Source organism: Acomys russatus, chromosome 31 (genome assembly GCF_903995435.1).
Source record: "Acomys russatus chromosome 31, mAcoRus1.1, whole genome shotgun sequence".
Classification (NCBI taxonomy): domain Eukaryota; kingdom Metazoa; phylum Chordata; class Mammalia; order Rodentia; family Muridae; genus Acomys; species Acomys russatus.
Window position 1 is genome coordinate 7,928,215 of NC_067167.1, and position 21,467 is coordinate 7,949,681.

The 21,467-nt window shown below is 47.1% G+C and overlaps 1 protein-coding gene across 1 annotated transcript in view; it reads right to left on the bottom strand.

Annotated features, from left to right (window-relative positions):
* Positions 1-12,438: 12,438 nt before the first annotated feature.
* The window catches only part of Rfx4 (regulatory factor X4), a 158,230-nt gene continuing 149,201 nt past the window's right edge, over positions 12,439-21,467 (bottom strand). The window contains exons 17-18 of the mRNA XM_051139870.1: positions 21,232-21,370; positions 12,439-12,745 (exon numbers count right to left, since the gene is read on the bottom strand). Coding sequence (XP_050995827.1) covers positions 12,473-12,745; positions 21,232-21,370 — 412 coding nt within the window. The 3' untranslated portion in view covers positions 12,439-12,472. The remainder of the gene's footprint in view (positions 12,746-21,231; positions 21,371-21,467) is intronic.

Below are 21,467 nucleotides of genomic sequence, written 5' to 3' on the forward strand. Positions count from 1 at the left end.
CCGGCGCTACTAAACTATAACTCCCAGTGGGCAACGGGCTCATTCCACGCTATCATCTGAGTTATTAGCGAACCGAATAGCATGCTGGAATTGGTAGTCATCCAGTGGGAAAGACTTCCCACGAAGGGCATGCTGGGAATTGTAGTTCTCTGAAGGCCGGAAACCAGAGTCCTGCGACTGCCCCGGGGGCCAGAGGCGGAGGGACCGTTCGTTAGTGGGAGGGTCTAAACTGGGTTCTGGCTAGGTTTTTTTCCTTTTGCTGACCTGCACCAGACATGGCTGGTTGGACTTAATGACGGCGATGGCGAAACGGTCGGCCCTTGGTAGGGGCTATGAAGCTCCATGCTGAGTTCCCTCTATGCTCAAGTTAGCGGTTTCTGTCTCTGGAATGCTCACCCTCCTCGTCCCGTTTGTGGTTGTGTTATGCGCTAGGGCTGCAGCAACTTGGGAAATTGAACACAGTTCTTTGAGGAACCCCAACAGATTAAGAATTTTGGCCTAAGTCCCAGGGGTCAGTAAATGAGAAAGTTAAGATGTGAATCCAGGTCGTTCCCAAAGGTGGCCACCCTCCAGGCAACCGTAAATACCATACATCCAGAATTGCGGTGGAGTCAGTGGTGATGGAGGCGTAGTTTCCAAATGGTAGTCTGTGCCAGGCATTTACACTTCACCCGTGTTCACTTAATTTCTCAAAAAGTCAATAATATGAGAACTTGTGCATTGCTGGGCATTATCCAATACAGTGTGGCCCCCCAAAGCAAATCTCAACCTCACTAGGTGGTCCGATCTTGTGAATCACCTTGAATGGCCCTGCTGGTGTTGCTTTAAAATGATCAGTCTTGAAAAATTAAATTGGGGGTGGGGGGGAATGGAGAGATGGCTCAGCGGTTAAGAGCACTGACTGCTTTTCCAGAGGCCCAGGGCTCAATTCCCAGCACCCAAACGACAGCTCACACTATCTGTAGCTCCAAGATACACCCTCACAGAAACATACATGCGGGCTAAACACCAATGCACATAAAATAAAAATAAATTAGCCGGGCGTGGTGGCACACACCTTTAAATCCCAGCACTTGGGAGGCAGAGGCAGGCGGATCGCTGTGAGTTTGAGGCCAGCCTGGTCTACAAAGCAAGTCCAGGACAGCCAAGATAACACAGAGAAGCCCTGTCTTGAAAAACTAAAAAAAAAAAAGAGAGAGAGAGAGAAGAAAATAAATAAAAATATATTATTTAAAAAATAAAATAAGTTCGGAGTTGGAGCCTATTCTGTGCTCCCAGGCTTTGTCCTTTTTGTTTTTTGTCTATTTGTTTGTTTGTTGTTTTTTGTTTCCCCCTGTAGAGAATAGATGAACTCTGCAAGAAATTTCCAAGCACTTTACCCTCAAGTAGTCATCTTTGTTGCCTCTCTTTTTTGGCCCCATAAGACCTGCTGAAGAGGAAAGAGAGCTGGCAAATGTTTATTCATCTTCTTGGGTTTCTATTATACCGTAGTAGGTCTTAAGAATTTAAGAGTTAAACGACACAGAAGTTGGCCCACGGAGCTTGGATTTTCTAAGGATCATACTCTTTTATTGAGGAGCCAGGATTTTATCAAACAGTTGAACGGGCACGTGAGAGCAGAAGGTGGCTGTGTTTGTTGTCCTTGGGACAAATGCCGAAGCCAGTCAGTAAAAGAAACGATTTGTTTTTGCTTCCGTCTGCCCCTGGTTCCTTTGTGTCATTGCCTGTGAATAGATGGGGCCTTGTGGCTCTCTGGCGAGGTAAAGCACTAGCTGCTGCTCACCTCGTGGCAACTTGGAAAGCAAATATCCCGGAAGGAGCTAGGGCCCAATATTCCCTCCAATTGTAGACCTAACCCTTTTAGTTTAGGTCTTAAAGGTCTCACCGCCTCCCCCAAAGTGCCATGGATCGCAGACCGAGGCTCTAAGAATTGGGCCGAGACATCTCAGATCCAAAGTATGTAAAAGCAAGGGTGCTCTATCTGTAATGAATTAGGCCAGAGAATACTTCTAAGAAAGGTCATGTAAACTACAGTCCTGCAATTAAAATGTATATAACAATTCTGTACGTTTACAAAATGCTTACTACCCATGATTTAAATAGGTCACCAAAACACCACCAAAGGGATCAGTGCAAAGGCGCTGTTTCTATTTTATAGAGAACGGGTCCAGGTGAATTAAGTAACAAACTTGAAATCCAACTGAAAGCTGTCCAGTTAGTTGTTCACGAAGACCTATTTGGGTAAGTACTTGAGGATTGTCTAAGTTACGGTTTCTGTTCCTTCAACAAAACACCACAACCAAAGCAAGTTGGGAGACAAGAGTTTATTCGCCTTACACTTCCACTTTGCTGTTCTTCACCAAAGGAAGTCAGGACTGGAACCTAGAGATGGGAGCTAATGTAGAGGCCATGGAGGAGTGCTGCTTGCTGGCTTGCCTTATGCTCAGCCTGCTAGAACCCAAGACCTCCAGCCCAGGGATGGTATCACTCACAATGGGCTGTGCCCTCCCCTAGTCTTCACTAAGAAAATGCCTCACAGCTGAATCTCACTGAAACAATTTCTCAACTGAGGCTCCCTCCTCTCTAATGACTCTAGCTTGTGTCAAGCTGACATAAAAGCAGCCAGAGGGGTCAAAGGTTTCCAGAAGAGAATAAGTAGAAAGTACCCCAGCAAAGATATTTTCTTTAAAAAAAAAAAAAAAAGGAGCTCTTACACTTCTTTGAAATGTCTATTTAGCAGAAATAGACTATTAAGCTCCAATTCTGTATTTCTAAAAAGGAAAAAGAAAAATGTGGACTTGCATGAATTCATAGCTTAAGAAACTGTAGTTTTAACCATTTTAATTACATGTTTATATTCTGGTTTTTATGAATCAAAGTGTCTTTGACTCTAACTCACCATCTTTTAGACCACTAAGGAGACTCTAGTCCCAGAAAATTTAAGTGACTTATCCAAAGTCAATAGCTAAAAGTAGACTCTGTGACAGGGCCTAGACTAAGCCACTGCATCACTTTACCTCCCTAAATATTGGTCATGTGATACTTCTTGTGACTGGAAACGCTAGTCTTAGCACTAAATCCAGTGTCTCTTACTGTGTAGGTGACATGGTACCAAGGAATTATAGGACTTCGAACTTCAGAAATCAAAGCAGCCAATACTTGAAAGCCATCACTGTTGAGATACACTGATTACAGTACATGTGTGCATATAAACGTACAGTGCTTTGCTCTTACACTCCACACGTCATACTTTTCTTGTCCCTTTTTCCTTAGAGGCAGAAGTTGAAGAAACCAAACAGTTCTGTAGTTCTGGAATGGAACTTGAGAAAATTCTTCGAACCACAACCTCCCTATGTGAAGGGGCCACTTAGCCTCTCTTCACCCCAGTGTCTTTGGTTTGATCTGGATCCTATTTTAGGTCTTAGTTCTTAAAAGAAAAAAAAAAAAAAAATCTGTGACCCTAAGAGGAGGAGACTACATTTGCATATGCATATGCATATTCATGAGAAGGGTTGTGGCAATTACCTGTCAGTTCTATGCATATCGTTGTACAGACAGACACATCTGAGACCATTCTGATTCAGTCTAAGCTGAGTCCTGCATATTGATCGTTTCAAACGCTTCCTGGTTGGTTTAAACAGCAGGTCGCATTAAGCAAACAAACAAGCAAACCCAGTGGGTGGATATTTTTTAAAGATCACTCAGTGAATGTGATATTGGGTGGCCTCCTAAAACCATGTCCTATCTTTATTTTCATTTTTTCTTTTTTTAAGGAAGAATCAAGTCACCCTTTTATAGCAAACTAATTAATGTAGTTCGTTCCTTTAACAAATATTTTCCATTTTTTGGAAACACAATATTGTGTTAGATCACACACACACACACACACACACACACAAACCACAACAACAACAAAACACCAAACACCCAAGTAGAAACAACTGATCTTTGGGGAGATAAGAAACAACCTGGGGGAGCTGGAGAGATGACTCAGTGGTTAAGAGCACTGCTTGCTCTTCCAAAGGGCCCAGGTTCAATTCCCAGCACCCCACATGGCAGCTCACAACTGTCTGTAACTCCAAGATCTGACACTTTCACACCAATGCACATAGATTAAAACAAAATAAAATATTTAAGAAAGAAAAGAAACGACCTGACAGAAAATGAATTCTTTTTAGTGATAAGGAGGAAACTGAAGCAAATTACTGTACAAATCGAAACAAGTAATGGCAAAGGGGGGTGGTAATCAGAGCAGCTTTCTTAGAGGAGGTGTGACATAGAGGATATTAAAGAGACAGAGATACTGGAAGAAAAGCTCAGAACGCAAGCTGTTGGGGTGGCCAGTGAAGGCACCTGCTGCCAAGTCCGACACCCTGATCACCGGGATCCCATGCTGCAGAAAGAGAGAAGCAACTCTTGCGAGTTGCCCTCTGGCCTCCACAGGAGTGCTTTGTTTGGCGTGCACAATTTGGAATGTACGACCCCTAGCCTTAGTGATCTCCTAAGCCTGTGCTGCTCGTCATCGGTAAATGTACCTACAGTTGATCCACGGTGACTGTGTACAGTAGGTTTTCACATTTAGCCCAGGAAATGGGCACTGCCCTTCAGGAGTTTTTATTTTTATTATTTTTTATTTATTTGTTTATTTTTGGTTCTTTGAGACAGGGTTTCTCTGTGTAGCCTTGGCCATTCTGGACTCACTTTGTAGACCAGGCTGGCCTCGAACTCACAGCGATCCGCCTGCCTCTGCCTCCCGAGTCAGGAGTTTTTATTTACCCGAGTTCTGGAATCTGTTCAGCTCTATTTGCAGCTTGTTGACTTAGAATGCCATATATATTCCTCTTGGGGAAATCCAGCCCTTTGGGTGGCAGCGCAGAACTGTTGACAAATAACGTGGACTCGCAACTGGAAAACCTATTCGTCACTTCCAACCCACTGTGTGATTCCCAGAGAGCTGATGATTTGTCACATATCTCGAACCCCATACCTATTTTTGTGGACCATCTTAAGGGTTAAAAGAGATGGCTGTCAGTGTGGCCAGCGTATAGAACTTTATCAGTGTTAGTTGGACTGAAATGACAGGCAAGGTGAAGGTTGGTGTCCTTAAAAAGGACACTCTGAATCTTCAGGTTTAAGAATGCGTTTCCTATAAGGTTCAGTGGCACACACCTGTAATCCCAGCACTTGTGGAGGCAGAGGCAGGTGGATGGCTGTGAGTTCAAGGCCAGCCTGGTCTACAAAGTGAGTCCAGGGCAGCCAAGGAAGGCCACACAGAGAAACCCTGTCTCGAAAAACCAAACCAAACCAAACCAACAACAACAAACAAAAGAATATCTTTCCTGGGGTGTGTGTTTGTTTTCTTTTTTTTCTGCTACTTCTGTTGTTCCATTTCTTTCTTTCTTTTTTATTTCTTTTTCTTTTTCTTTTTTTTTTTTTTTTTTTTTTTTTGGTTTTTTGAGACAGAGTTTCTCTGTGTAGCCTTGACTGTCCTGGACTTGCTTTGTAGACCAGGCTGGCTTCGAACTCACAGCGATCCTCTTGCCTCTGCCTCCCGAGTGCTGGGATTAAAGGCGTGCGCCACCACACCCAGCCTTCTTCTTTTTTTTTTTTTTAAGATTTTTAATTATGAGCATGTGTATGTATATGTATACATGTGACAACAGATACCCAAGGAGTCTAGAAGAGAGTGTCAGACCCACTGGAGCTGGATGGAGGTCATGGCGGATGTGAGCTGCCCTGATGTGGGTGCTGGGAATGGTACCCACTCTTAACTGCTGAGCCATCCTGACAGCCTTGCGGCAATTGTTTTTCGCGACAGAAAGTTCAATATACTGCTTGATCGTATGGCTTTAAAGGAACCAAAGACTTTAACACTACATATGCTGCCATATGCCTTTGAGACAGTGACCTCCCCCACCCCCACCCCATCCCCCCCCAACCCCACCCCGTGCTTGTGTGTGTCGGTGGTGTCTGTGTGAATAAATAAGAAGTCTAAAGCACTCTTTCAACACCTCCTCAAAACAATGCCTTTACAATTAAGTGTATTGAAATTCACATGTCAGGGGAAATATATTCTCACAGCCTCTCTTCCCCACGCCCCCTTTTGCAGTAAAGCATTAATTTACTTACCAACATTTGATTAAACTCTTAAGGTTCAACCCTAGGAGGAGGCAGCGGTGGACAAAGGATTACTGTCATTCATCATCATCACACTTAAGTCTTCCCCTCAGTCGCCTATGAAGGATTAGCATCTCCCTGAAAGGAGCAGGACGGAATAAATTGCGTCCCTGCCCAAAGGCCTGCCAGCCCCTTTTCAGCTGGGGTTCGCATACCGGGAGCTTTTCCCATATTAGTCAGCTTTATCTCAACTTTTGGGCAGGGCCTACATCTGAATTTCATGGGCCTCAAGATCAGTCAAAATAGAATTGTAGGGTTGTAGAGGTCAGAGGCCACCTCTGTCAAAGGGTAGTGACCTTAACAGCAAGAGGTAGGCAAGTCCTCTCCTACTTTGCCCCACCCCCCAATGACTTTATTCTAGCGACTGCTTGGCTCATTGCTCCTTCCCTGTGGCGCTTTTTTCCCCCCAACGTGGTAATAAACACCCCTCCCCCAATTAAAAAAAAACAAAAAACAAAAAATATTATAGTTGAGTTTCTTTCTTCCTATTTCTTTATAGAATAACTAAATCTTGGTCCTTGGCCGTGTCTTGGCCGTGCATTCCTTAGGAAGTGGCAGAGGAAAAACTGCCCTTCTTATACAGTGGCACCTCGGGTGGAGGCCAGCTTCGGAACTGCTTTCGTTTAACGAGCACAGTTTCCCAGAACTCCTGACCGTCTGTCCGGAGAGCCCAGCCGTCAAGCTTGATTTAGAAGCTGCAAAGCTTCTTAGGGGAGAGCAACAGGGTAGGGTGCTATGGGAACTAAAGGAGGGAGGCAGTGTGCAGTACAAAGAGCGCGAACAGACCTGGGGGTAGTGTCCAGACTCCAGTGCGGCTCATTAAGCTATGTGCCCTTGAACAAGGCTATAAACGACGTGCGGAAACCACTGACAGGGAGGTGATAAGATGCGGCCCCGGGTGCCTCTGATGTGCCTGGTACCTAGCAGACCCCAAGCAATAGCATAGGTGGGTTTCAGAGTCTTAAGAGCTGAGGATGGGGAGACGGGAGGTGGGGGGGGGGGGGGAAGGAGGGAGGGCTGCTTTAACGGTTCTCTTAGAGGTTAGGCTTGTGCCAGGACGTCTTAGATACCAACCTTTAGAGTGGAATAGTTTGGCAGTGTCTTGAGAATGAACTTATTTTAAGTTTATGTTTTTGTGTTGTTGTTGTTGTTTGGTTTTTTGGTTTTTTTGAGACAAGGTTTCTCTGTGTAGCTTTGGCTGTCCTAGACTCACTTTGTAGACCAGGCTGGCCTCGAACTCACAGCGATCCACTTGCCTCTGCCTCCCCGAGTGCTGGGATTAAAGGCATGCGCCACCACGCCTGGCTTTAAAAAAAAATTTATCCTCAGGCTTTTCTATTAAACTGTTCTAAATACCATACGCCGTCCGCACAGCTGTTTCTGAAGCTGATTTCTCTCACTCCTGCCGTCATGGTCAGACCTGATTCCCTTTTTCATAATAGTTCTCAAAGAACTGGTGTTAGCTCTTGAAGCCTTTATAATGAGAAAGGGAGGCGGAAGGCTGGGGAGTCCTATTTCTTCCGCCCACCACCTCTCATCACCCACACCCCTTTCCCAGCAACAGCTCTTAACTCCGTGGCCCACGTCTTCTGCCCCACCTACAGCGGCAGCAGCCGCAAAATGTGGGGGTGTCAGCGTTGGGGGCAGGGTTCTGAGGTGCAGGAAGAGAATGGGGAAAGAGCTCGGGAAGGAGACCTGAAGAAGCACGGAAAGGCTCTGACCTCCCAGGAAGACAAGGAATCCCCGAGAACAGTGTCCAGGCGGTCTGAGCCTGGGAGACTGCCAAGGAACCAAAGCTGAGAAGTTCCAGATTAGAAGACTCACGCAAAGCGACAGGGAGCTGATGTGGACGAAGGGCCAAGCCACAGCAGACAGGGGAAGGTTTGTCCGCTAAGGAAACTAATGTAGGCTGTAGTTAAGTGCCTGGTTTACATAGTTCGTGGCTCTGGATACCCTGGAACCCTGTATTTAAAAAAAACAAAACAAAACAACAGCAGCAACAACAAAAAACCCGGAACTCATGTGAAGTAGGTCCCTGAATCTTAGGGCTTTGGGAGGAGGGGGGTGCAAGGTCACAGTACCACATCCACCGATGTTCACTCTAAGTCACATTCTTCCTAGAACAGGAATGTCCCCTGCTACGGCCTGCCTTTGGCGGGAGCAGGATTTGGCCTTATTCACCAGTGCTTCACAGTAATAGGAGTAAGTGGATACGAATATACATCTTTTATGTTTTTAAGCATTTGGGTGATTTAAGTATTTGAGGCATTTATTCAGACCTCAATACGAAATCTCTATTCTCATTTAATGTCAGAGAGCTTTCCTCCTAGGCTCCTGGAGACCCCTGGCGACGCCTTCCTGTCCACCTTTGCCCATCATAGCGTCTTTATGTCATGCCTGTTCCCGGAGGGTTTAATGTTTTAAAAATCTTGCCCTCTGCCAGTGAAAGGAACCAAGACCTAGGGCTCCCTGCCCATCCGCAGCGTCTCTGAAGACATTTTGAGGATCTCAAGGCAGATCTCAAAGCCAGTTCTGAACAGAGGGAAAGTTGCAAAAGATTCCTGGTGGGAGAAGGGAGGGTGGGTGGGGTTGGGTAGGAGGCCATCTCAGGCCTTTGGAGGTGATGGGCAGGTGTGCCAGCTGAGTTCACAGGCATGGGCCTTGGTCTGTGCGTCGGCAGCAGTTGGAGAAGCCAGAATCTTCTTCCTTGTGGCTGCCTCCTTGAATCACTGCCCAGCTGCCAATCTAGCTTGTCTGCCCGCTCTCCTCACCCAAATCTGCTGGCTTTGCTCTTTCAGCATGCACACTATGATCTGAAATCTGTGTCATTTCACCATGCCTGCTTTAGGTCCCGAACACCCAAGGTCACATGACAGAAGAACAGTGGCTACCCTTGTGATTTGGGCCTTTCACCCCCAAGGTTGGGCTTACTCAATGGCAAACATTCTGGATTTGCATGGGTTAAGGTCTCTGAAGGGCCACACATTCCCTTTCTCTCGAGATCTGGGGGTGACTAGAGGCCTGGCAAAGGACACAGCAGGACAGATGCTGAGAACGCCCCCCCTCCCACCCCGGCCTGCAACGTGGGTGAGCCGTCCTGGCTGATGCTCATGAGTTCAGCCAGTCTCAAGCTGTCAGAGGCCCTTTCAAGAAAAAGTCCTATTGCCAAGACTCTTTGACAAGTGACTGGCCTGACTCCCAGCTGCCAGCCTTGCCCATTCCCACTCTGATGGTTGGGGAGGGACCACCAGAAAGAGAGGGTGCTGAGTCCTGCCCCCCAACAGCTGTTTCCTTTCCTACTCAGAGCCGCCCCATCTCTTAAGGTGAAGCTTTTAGAATAATTGGGAACACAGGTTGTGCCCTTAGCTCCTGGAGGTGGGAGGCTTGCACGCTGGAGGCAGGATGCCCTGCACGCTGGAGGGGATGCCCTGCATGCTGGAGGCAGGATGCCCTGCACGCTGGAGGCAGGATGCCCTGCACCCTGGAGGGGATGCCCTGTGCCCTGTGCCCTCTTCTCCAGCTGCTTTCTTTGCTGCTACCACTCATCCCTGCTTGTGCTGTGAGGGCACCCAGGCATATCTGCTCACTTGGAAAGGTCATGGAGGCACTTCTCTGTCTCTCAGCCTCAGGTTCTTATTAATGTTGTTTGTGGGGTTTCAGGAGGGTTGGTTGGTTGGGTGGTTGGTTTTGTGCTCATTAAGACAAAGGTCAGACTTACCGTCTTGCATACAGCACTTACTTTGAAGTCTGAGAGACCAGTAGGGCTGGCCATCTTGAGGTTTATTCTCAACAGTGGCTAAATTCAAATTTTTCCTTCATCCTCTCCCTTGCTTTCATCACATAAGGCTAATGGATTGTGGACAAAAGGTCAAACTAATTTGCCATGAGAGAATGAGCTCCAACATTTACATCCTTTTTTTTTGTAATAACACAGCTGAATATATTTAAGAGGAGGCTATGTATAACAAATAATTTCTATCTTAACATCATCTTGCAGGTACAAACATGTTATGTAATAGCACGCAAGGGCTTGGCTTTAAAAATAAATCTTTCAAAATGCAAATTAAGTCGTCACATTCTCATACCTTCGGGTTAACAGTCACTCCCGCATACCATAAGCTTCTGGAAATCTCTCTGCGCTTCTAGATCCTTAACACTTGAGTGAAACAAAGCCACTTCTTGCCTGTATCCCTCTCCCTTCAGGCACAGAATGAAAAATGCTGTGCTGGAGAAGACCTAAAATCTTGTTACCTATTCAGTAATGTTATTGTTCAGCTTCTTCTCACGGAAAGCAGTCCACTTGAAATTTCTTCACACCCCAATGATCACTAAAGCGTAGTGAACGAAATACCAGGGGAATGCTTAGGGATGCTGGCACTGAGGAAGGATTGTCCCTGCAAGAGCTGAAAGGCTGTTGCCTTTTATTGATAGAAGCCATCAGGGAGGCAGAGGCAGGCAGGCCACTGTGAGCTTGAGGCCAGCCTGGTTTACAAAGCAAGTCTAGGACAGCCAAGGCTACATAGAGAAACCCTGTCTCAAAAAACATGATGATGATGAAGAAGAAGAAGAAGAAGAGGAAGAGGAAGAAGAAGAGGCATTAGCTGCCATCAGGCAAACTTAGGACAGATCCCAATTTGTAGAACAGGTTCTCTACAAACTGTCAGTGTAAAGACATTATATGCCTTTGATCATTATTAGGGAGGACAAGATACGTGGGCCTATCCAAATTGTATGATTACTGAATGACAAGTTGATAGGGACCTGAATAAGACCATACAGTCATACAAGGCTTTTGCTTGCTTGCTTGCTTGCTTGCTTGCTTTCATTTTTTTGAGGTTATAGGTATGTGCCACCACACCCAGAAAGACCTTTTAGTTTTGTTCTGCCTACTCAATGCCCCAAGAATTTAAGAATGTTATCTATGTCACAGTCACACACCTAGCCTATCAAATGCAAATGAAAAACAAAGCTGATCATTTCAATACTTTTTATTTGGGTGTGAAACCATTCATATCTTGCACAACTGTACAGATAAAACTATTTCCATTTTAGCTGTAGACATGATTATCACACAGGGTGGTGTGATCAAACATTTTATTTACAGAGCATTTGCTAAAACATCCGATGTCATATTTCCATTTATTTCTTACCCATAGGGTAATAGGTCCACCATAATTGCTTGGTGCATCTTATAATACAGAAAAAGGAAAACTATGTTAATCTCTAACAAGCCTCACAAATAGCTACAAATCTGACAAAAAAAAAAAGTACCTATGAAAAAAATTTCCCCAAAGTACAATACATTTTTATTTCCACACATACACAGTATACTATAGACTCAAAGACACAGCTTTGATTTTTTTTTTTTTTTCCCTAGCAAAGTGTCGGAAAGTATTCTAGTCTTACGAAGGAACCAGGACAGTTGTTTTCACACTTGGTGCTTGCTAAGTGAAAGTCTGATCCATCCAACTTCACACAGTAACATAGCAGAGGATGGTGCTTAGTGCCATAAATGCACATTTCTCACAGAACTTGAGACCACCCCCTCTGCCTTTTGCTGATGCTGGTCGCTGTGCAAACTTAGGACAAATCCTTGTACATAGAAGAACTGGTCCCTACAGACGTCAGTCGACTAAAGGCGATACACAACAGGCCCCTTTGGTCCCTTGAAACAGTGCTTACGTTCGTTCCGGGCAAGGCAGGTGCTACGGCAGGCGTGAATGGAACTGGGAGCTTCACGTTCCCAGGAACTTCTGTTTAGCCCAGGAAGTACTAATGGCTACCTCCAGGAAGTAGGGCTGTAGATGACATGTCTGAGGGCCGAGAACTGTACAGTGAGGTGATAGATAGGTGACGTGGTGAATGCTCTTGGTAAAATTAATGTGCCCATCCAAGAACGCGAACCAGATTCTGGCTCCATTATCCATTCTTCAAGACTAAAGAGCTTTGTCAACAAGAAAGTAAGTGCCCTACAGGGAGTGGTTGCCATGCAGGGTCGTGGAACAGAGAGAAAAGGCACGGATTGGCCTGCCCAAGATAGTGCTCTATAGAAACAGTCAAGTCTGGCTTGGCTATAGGAACCCAATCCCACTGACTTTCAGTGAGTCCTGTTTCTGAACTAAAGTCTATTCATTCCATGGTGAACGTCCTCTTGGTTCATTAGGAAAATGGATGCTTAGGAACAGCCTGCAAGTTATGATGTACAGAGATAAAGTCTCCTGGAGGGTGGGTATTGGGTTTATTATTATTATTATTATTAATTATTAATATTAAATATGGATTTCTATGAAAGCAGTCATTTGGCCCATCCGGTGGACGCCTCTCCGTTGATGTAAGCAAAGCCAGGGAAGTGTTGCATGTGTTCGTACTCAGAATTCCTGCGCGTGGTCAGGGGTGTGTACATGTCACTCGAGTTTCCATACCTCGTGGAGTGCACAGACGGGCTCGTGTAGCACGAGTTGGCCGTTGGCACCTCTGGCCACCGGGGAGTGACTGGGGTAGGGTGCAGCCTCGGGGTACTGCTCATCAGGCAAGGTTCCATCCTGGAAGTGGGGCTATTGAAAGGGTACTTGTGGAGGAGAGAGAGAGAAAAAAAAAACGTCCACAAAAGTCAAGTTAGCACACACAGTTGCACACCCCCTGACAGCAATCTTATTTAAGCTAACACTGCCGACGTACTATTCATGGGGGGGGGGGGGGGCGTTGATGGAACGGAATCAGTGAGCAAGACGGAATTTCAGTCCAAGCAAGCAATCCGTGGGAAAGTCATAGGGGCTTTCGCAGCCAGAATCTGGCTGGTGTTTCACTCACAAAGCAATGACTAGCTGTGTGCTGCAAAACTGGGAATACTGGGAGTCCTGGTGGTGGTGATGATGAGGGTGGCTGCACCTTTGCAGATAGACACTAGCAAGTGTGTCCCCGATTAAGTGTGATTGCTGCACGGGTGTGGGTTTTGTCATTACCTATGGAGATGTCATTAAGTTCTATTCCGTCAACCCAAGAGAACAGCACTACCAGGTAAAACACAATGATATTAAAAATAGCCCTTTGTAGCTGAATTCAATCATGCACTGCAGCCGAAAAGCAGGCTTCTGAAGAGAAAGCAAGCCCAACAGCTTCAAAGGTTATTATTAGTGCCTGTCATTTAAAGAAAATCTTTCTTTTAGGTTCACAGTCACTGGAGTCCTGGAAGACATGCAAAGAGGAAATGGGAAATTACTGGCCTTTGCGGCGAATATAGAGGAAGGAGTCAAGAGGAGACGGGGGGGGGGGGGCAGGCAGGAAAGGTGGTACTTTGGGGGCAAGTCAGAGCGAGGAACAGGTGTTGGCAGAGACAAGAGATGGGGAAGAAGCTCTGTGAGCATCTTTTACAATCTTCACTGTCAGAAGGACAGCTATGCAATGGGGGTGGGAGTGGCTGGGGGGGGCTTTAGAATGATCAGGAAGGGAGGGAGAGAGGGGAGGAGCTAAGGCACAAAGATGTCCTTTGCTACGCTTAGGAGCCAATGAGCAAGGATGTCAAGAGTGGCAAAGAGGAGAGGGTGTGTGAATTTGGTCGGTAGGCTCCCCATCTGTCTTCCCTGACAGTTGGAGAGTGGAGCCCCAGGGGATTAGGTGGGAGGATGCCTCTTGTGAGGGAGACAGACAGGCTGAAACCTAGACAGCAGAAATGACAGCAATGACTGTTCCCCCTAGAGGCTGGGTGGGCAAAGGAGCCCCTCTTCCTCTTGGAACTGAGTCCTGAGGGGGAAGCAGGAGACAGTAGGGTTGAAATACATGAGCTCAAGAAGGGGGTCCCAGGTGAGGCACTGGGAACTCCTGCCCCCCCCCCCACCGCCGCCCCATAGGACCACATGCCTTCCATAGCCAAAGGCGGTCCACTGCACAAGAAAAGAACAGTTAAGAGAGAGGGTGTAGGAGGTGTCTGGGAACTCCAGGGAGAAGGACCCAGTGTTGTTGCCAAGGAGACTGCAGACAGCATGCCAAGGCTTTCACAATCCCAAATCAGCTCTGCAGCGCTGGCACAGGCCCATGTGCTGTGCAGAGTGAGGGCCCCCAGGACACTATTGGAGTGGAGTGATGGTGGGCCCTCAGGCCTGTGAATGGAGTTTCTTAGAAAAGAAACAGAAAAAAATAAGATCGAGATCCCAGGTGTACTAACAAGACAATATTAAGAAACATCAACAGCCAGGTGGTGGTGGCGCATGCCTTTAATCCCAGCACTTGGGAGGCAGAGGCAGATGGATCCCTGTGAGTTCGAGGCCAGCCTGGTCTACAATGCGAGTCCAGCATAGCCAAGGCTACACAGAGAAACCCTGTCTTGAAAAACAAAACAAAAATAAATAAATAAATAAATAAATAAAAGAAAGCTATATGAACAATGCTATCCAAAGTGAGCCACCTGGGTGCTCATTCTGGATCCCTTTTTGGGACTCTTGCTGGCATAGAGGTCTCCCGTTTCATCTTGGGGTACCCTGAGCTGTTCCTCTGCTTTCTCTTTGAACGTGCTCTTTCTTAAACTACCCTTTTTCGCGGTGCCCATCCCTCCTGCCTTTTTCCCATGCTTTAGCTCTCAGCTCAAACACTGGCTCCTGAGATTGCCTTTTCTGGACGGCCTATCTCAAGAAGCCAAATGCCCACCGTCTCCATCCTGCCTGGCGGCTGTTTCTTCCCTGTGGGTGATATTCAGATATTCAGATGCTCCCTATGGGTGGCTTTGTTTTGTTCGTAGTACGGTCCCCAAAATTTGGTACCGTGCCTGGCACGTAACAGGTGCTTAACCATGTTTGGTGACTATACGCTGGGACTTTCCCAACAGGAAGAACCTTTAGGGTCATGGAATCTAAACCTATAGTGTAGAAATGGGAAAAGAAGGCTCTGTGCTGGGTGTCAGAGAGCATGACAAAAAACCTAGACTTGGGGGGCACAATTTTCCCATACCAACCCGAATGGCCTACCTATCACTCCCAAACCACTTTCGTCACTCATCTTCTTCATCAGGCTCCCTCCTCCTCCTCTTCCTCCTCCTCCTCCCACAGAGCTTGGCCTTGGAATGCTGACCCAGGCCATCAGGAGCCACCTGGTTCTGACCCAGTCCTCTCTGACCTTGGCTCGGGTAGGTAAAATGTCACACTTTGGACTTGGAACTCTTCCCGCCAAACTCAAGAGAGTGTAGCTGTTGTGCCTCCTCAAGGACCTTCAGCACAGCTGTGCCCAGAGGTTGTGTCATAGATTCAAAAGAGCAACTGCCTGGAAATAAGACTGGCTCAAAATATCTCCAGTGTGACAATACAATTCTGTTACCAGCATGGAAAGCTCTGTCCCATTAGGTCAGCTAATTGCAAATGAGTCAGTGACTCGCTTACCCCCTAGTGTAAGGGACCATTGAAAGGCCAGATAGCTGAAGTGCCTGCTGCCTTGGCCTAATGATTAATGTAACCAATGAAGCCGTCTGTGCAGTCCGCTGGAAGTGGCTGAGGCTGGGCAGTAGCATCTCCTGCACCTTTCACACTTCACATCTGGCTTCAAGCAAGGCCCTGAAGCATGCTGGGTACAAACTCCGGGGTAGCAAGAGCTCAGGCCAGAATAAAGGAGCTTTTGTTGAGAGCCTAGGACAGGAAGTTAACCAGTCTCTGGATCAAATCACAACCCGTTGCTACTGATTTTAAGACAAGATAAGTCACTATTAGTAACCGCCTCTTGAAAAGAGAAATGATGGTGCTTTTGTTACCCCCCCTTCTCCCTCTCCCCCTCCCTCCCTCCCTCCTTCCCTTTCTCCCTCTGCCCCTCCCTCTCCTCTCCTCTCTCTTTCTGTTTAAAGTAGTCAAGAGGCTATGGTGTTAGTCCATCTTGGTTGTGGCTGACTCTTGGCCTCTTTGAAACTTGTATTAGGAAGTCTATTTTGGGACACGACTCCCTACTCTAGGGCTGACTTTTCTGCACATGGAAAGGGAAGAGTGAGTGAGCCCTTTGTCCTTGCCTGTCACTACATGGTCTGTCACTTGGGCAGGGGGTGAAAGGTGGCAGAGTCAGGAGCACAAACTGTTTTCCTATGAAAGGCAGCTCTCACTACAGCCAAGGCCTGCCAGCGGCTGCCTCCAAGCAGCTTTCCTCTTGGTCTCTTCTGAAATAAGCCATGGATCCCTAAAACTCTTTGTCAAACAGGCCAAATCTGCTGAGATCTTAGGGCCAATATTAATTGAATGAATTGATCTGAAGCTGCTTAGATATCATGATGTAGGTTTTCAAAATGTGTTGGCCACTACTAATAGTTCTCATTTTGGAGGGGTATAGGAGTGTGGTCTATTAGTGGTCTCCAGAGCCTCGGCGGCTGACTGGAGGGTCCCACCGTTTGTTTTTCAGGTGACAGCAATGACCGGCTTGAGTCCATATAACTTAGTGCTCAAACAAGGACCATTCATTCCATTGACAAGAGCTTTCCGGGCAATCAGTAAGGGCCACGCTCTGTGCTGGGGTCCTGAGAGTGCGAGGGTATGAGCAGAAAGACCTGGATCTTGCTTCTTCAGAGCCCGTAGAGGGGAGAACAGATATGAACTGTGTCATTGTATAGAATAGGACAGTATTATAACTGGATGGCAAAGGAGAATGGTAAATGCATATAAGATCAACTATGAGCCAGGCCTTATCCGAACCTGTGTAACTGCCCGACCACGGCTGCTACACCCTGTGAAATGGGTATTATAACCTCTCCGTTTCAGCTGGGCATGGTGGCAAAGCAGGCCTGTAATCCCAGCACTTAGGAGCTGAGGCAGGAGGATCTCTGTGAGTTCAAGGCCAGCCTGGTCTACAAAGTGAGTCCAAGACAGCCAAGGCTACACAGAAAAACCCTGTCTTGAAAAACCAATAAAATAAAATAAATGACATTTCCATTTTCCAGATGAATACATTGAAGCTTAGAATTAATCAGAGGCACTCCTGGGATTTGAACCCAGGGAAATTAGCTCGGCACTAAAAACTTTGCAACAATACGGCAGATTGGAATGTGAGCATGCACACATACATATGTGATACATGTCTGGTGTGTGCATATCTGTAGGTGCTTTCCTTACTGCAGTCTACCTTTTTTCTTTCTTTCTTTTCTTTTTCTTTTTCTTTTTTTCTTTTTTTAAGTCATGGTCTCTCACTGGCCTGGAACTTACCAAATAGGCTGGCTGGCTGGCTGGTGAGCCCTGGGGACCCGCTTGTCTCTGTCCCCAGCACTGGGGTTATCAGCACATTCTATTACATTTAGCATTCTTTTATGCGGGGCTCCAGAGAACAAACTCAAGCTATTATTCTTACAGAGCAAGCACTTTACTGGCTGTCTTCCTAGCCGTGTGTGTGTGTGTGTGTGTGTGTGTGTGTGTGTGTGTGTGTGTGTGTGTTCATTTACTCTGATCCAAGATGCTATCCCAAGGTGGAGTGCCCTAAGAAAAATTGGTAGCACTACTGGCTCTGGGCTGGTTGGAGCCAGACAGATAAAGATCACATTGGTCACGCCGCCCTTGGGCCATTCAGATGACAAGAAGGGGCTGTCTTCCCATCTCAGCTGAGTGCCTTTCCAGCCATATGAATGTTGATCACAGGACTCTTCGGCCCCGGTTCACATCTGTGGTTGCTGACATGGTAAGGATTGCATGGCTAGGTATTGACTGACTCACAAATGGTTTTCGCACTAACTGAGCAGTTCTGAGAATTCAGACTGGACTGGAGGCCTAAGGAACTCTGTGCTGTGCAAATGAGCGCTCTCAACAAGCGTGCCCACATTCTATGTGAAAAGCGAGCGAACTCACAGCATTGTGATCATATACATGCTGGGAGGCATGTGCGTGCCATGGCTCTTATATCACTGGTAACCCCAGTGCTGGGGACAGAGACGTGTGGTTCTTTCAAGCCAGCTTAACAGTATTAGCCTGCAGTCTTGACTTGCAGGCATACTCGTGCTGAGAACCAAGTAACTTTCTTCCAAAACACTGTGTGATCATGATTTTTCTTCAGTTTACACTGACCTCTTTCTCATCCCATGGACCTTCTCGAGTGGCACACTCAGCCTTAAATCAAAGAACACGGATGTGCATATGTCTTCTGTCTCAGAAGTGGGCATACATCAAGAGTTCTCATGCCAATCTCTAGGCTTTGCTATCCCCGTGACACACTGGTTTTAGGTCACTGGCACGGGGCTGGGGCTGGGGCTGGGGCTGGGAGTTGGAGAATGTGTGCTCAAGTGTGCTGCTTCCTCTTTAAAACTGGGAGAAAACACAGTCTTCCCGAGGTTGTTATGGGAACGAATGGGCCCATCTATTTCAAAGTGCCTAGAGGTGCAAGTTTCTTAAATGTTAACAGGAAATGAAACAGAGGATGCTTTGTCTTTGGGCAGGACCTTCCCTAGGTGAGGGACATTTTCATTACTGACCTTGCCCAAGTTGGGTGGAGATGTGACATAATTAACCTCACCCCACTTTACAAATTCATGAACGACAAGGTGGTGTGTGTGTGTGTGTGTGTGTGTGTGTGTGTGTGTGTGTGTGTGTGTATGTCTGTAGATGGTAGGGTGTCAAATGCCCTCATCTGAGAGCCACAAGGCAAGATGCTGGAGAAGCTGGCTGGGACCTTGTCTAGTTATACAGGGCTTCTCTGTTGACTATAGCTTAGTTCTTGGCTTCTTCTATAAGACCAGCTACTGAATGATAAGGGTACCCATTGGGTTCTCTTGTGGCTTCCAAAGTGGATACAACAGACTTATCTTTAATCACCAGGGTCTCTGTGGGCTTTGAAGGGAACTTGGCTTCTTTTTATGGTGATGGTTTTAAAACTCTCTGCTTGCGCAAAGCAGGTACCCAGTAATCACTTGAGGAGGAAAGAAGGAAGGAAGGGATGGAGGGAGGGAGGGAAGGAGGGAGGAAGGAAGGGATGGAGGGAGGGAGGAAGGAAGGAAGGAAGGAAGGAAGGAAGGAAGGAGTGCCTAGACTGGGCTGAGAGTGACCTAGGCAGCAACTCAGGCATTCATTCAGGGGAGTCTCTGCGCTGCAGCGAGGAGCACAGACTCTACTCCCAGGGGAGGCAGCACCTAAGGAGCTGGCATCTCTGTGACGCAGTCAGAGTTCTCTAATGAATGCCCCAGGTGATGACTTAGAGGAATTAGCTCCTTAGCTTGTCTTGGGATTAAACCAGGGCTTCTCTTGGTACCAAAATGGAAATCAAAACAGACGCCTATTTACGCCTTTGTATTGTGGACACATTCCCTTCAGTACCTCCCTTAGAGGCAAAGCTGTGTGCTGCTGGCTGATGCAATCCAGCCTCCATTCTGTTCTTGCTCTCCCCTCCGAGGCCCCTGCTCACAGCAGCAGCCCCCTTTTCTGCTTGTCCTACGGGGGTGGGGAAGGGGGGTCCTGAGAGCTCTCTGACAAAGAACCACCTGTGGCTTCTCAACCTTCCAAACAGACAAAATACGAAGTAGGCTTAGCCCTCCCCCACCTGTACCCCCCGACCATTGGTCCTACCTACAGCTACTTATATCACCCCCCAAAAAATGCACAGCAAGAGTCACATATGAGAGACTGTAGAAGGCAGTGCTCATGAGCTCAGAAAGCAGTCACACTTCCTGAGTTCTAATCCTTGCACAAGCTAAGTTACTCTGTGTCTCATCTCCTCTTCTACTATGGTTATCCAGAGTGTGTGCAAAGTGCTCAGGACGAGTCTGGCTTTTTGATAGGCTCTGTGTGCTGTGATCTAGGGATATAGACTTAATCTCTGCCTTGAAGGAGCTTGGGGCTCCCCCAGAGTTAGAGAGAAAAGCCACTGGTTAATAGGGTGCCGAAAGACAGAAACTCAAGAGAGTGGCCAGCACTTGGTAAGGGCCCAAGGGAAGGAGGGGGTGCTATTAGGAGACACACCTCTCCATTCCCCCACCCCCATGTCCATAAGGTGTTGTCTGGATGTTAAGCAGAAAGATTCCCAGCCTGGAGAACAGGACCTGCAGGCGGGGAAGTCGGCGCATGTAATGCACACAGTGTGACTGCCCAGCTGCCATGATGGCTCTACAAGAGATACCAGGGGGTAGGTTGGCCGAGAAGGAACCAAATGTTGAAAAGTAAGCGCAGGAAATGAACTGGACCCTGATACCAATACAGTGCCACAATCAGTGTTTTGTTTCCCAAAAAAGACCAGTCAGGGCAAGCTGTAGAATCAGAGAGCATCACTGAAGGCCCTGTGGTTGTCTAGATTAGACGTGAAGACCTGCACTAAGGCAGAACAGCCTGGATGCCAAAGACATTGAAGAATATAGAAGATAGAATAGTTAGAATCTATACACGAGTGTGTGGGTGTGGTGGCACACACTTTTCATCTCAGCCCATAGGAGGGAGAGGGAGGTGGGTCTCTGTGGTCTACATAATGAGTTCCAGGACAGCCAGGGCTGTGTAGAGAAAGACTCTGTCTCAACCAGGGGAAAACAAACAACATTGAATGGAATCAGTAACTTGGGACAACACATAAGAGTGTCTAAGATAAGTGGAACGCACGACAGTGGCTATCTGGGTTCTTCCTCAACTTCCCACCAATAAGCCTGGCCACAGGGGGCTCAGCTTGATGGGTGAAAGTGGCCAAGAGAGAGAGCCCATTTCAGGATGCTTCTGGCTAAGATTCCATGTGGGCCAGACCTGAACACACCTGGGAAACCAAGAGACCAGCTATTGTGATGTAGAGATCCTGATGGATGCGATGGATGCCACGAAGGGAGTGATGGGAAAGGAGACTGAGGCCCCATGTGAGGTGGCTGCCTAGAAAGGACCAACAGAGACATAGCTGGCTTGGATCCTGGCATCAGAGACGTCAGAGAGTCAAACGCTCAAGAGAAACAGCTAAGCAACATGGATGTGTAAGGGAAAGTGGCACGTGATCACAAGCACCCAAGGTAGGCCATTCACTGGAGGGCAATGAGCTGGCTATCCTTGGGGACCTGCAGGCAGCATACACAACGGGCTTATTAACTGTGTTTAGGTGACTTGACTGGGTACTGACTACAATGAACCAATAAGGCCGCCCCACCCGACTCACCTGCGCAGAGCTCCTGTGGTAAGGGGAGTAGTGGAGGGGCCCAGAGATGGCTGTGTCATGAGGCAGGGCTGGATACTGAGTCTGCATTGGGTGAGGATGCTGGTTGCCATAGCTCCCGTAGTTATAGCTTCCCGTGTACCTAAAATGCAGCAAGCACAATGAATAGCGTGAGTCATAACACAGAAGAACAGTCAGTTTGACGCCTTTAGAAAAATCAACCTCATCTATTTTTCTTT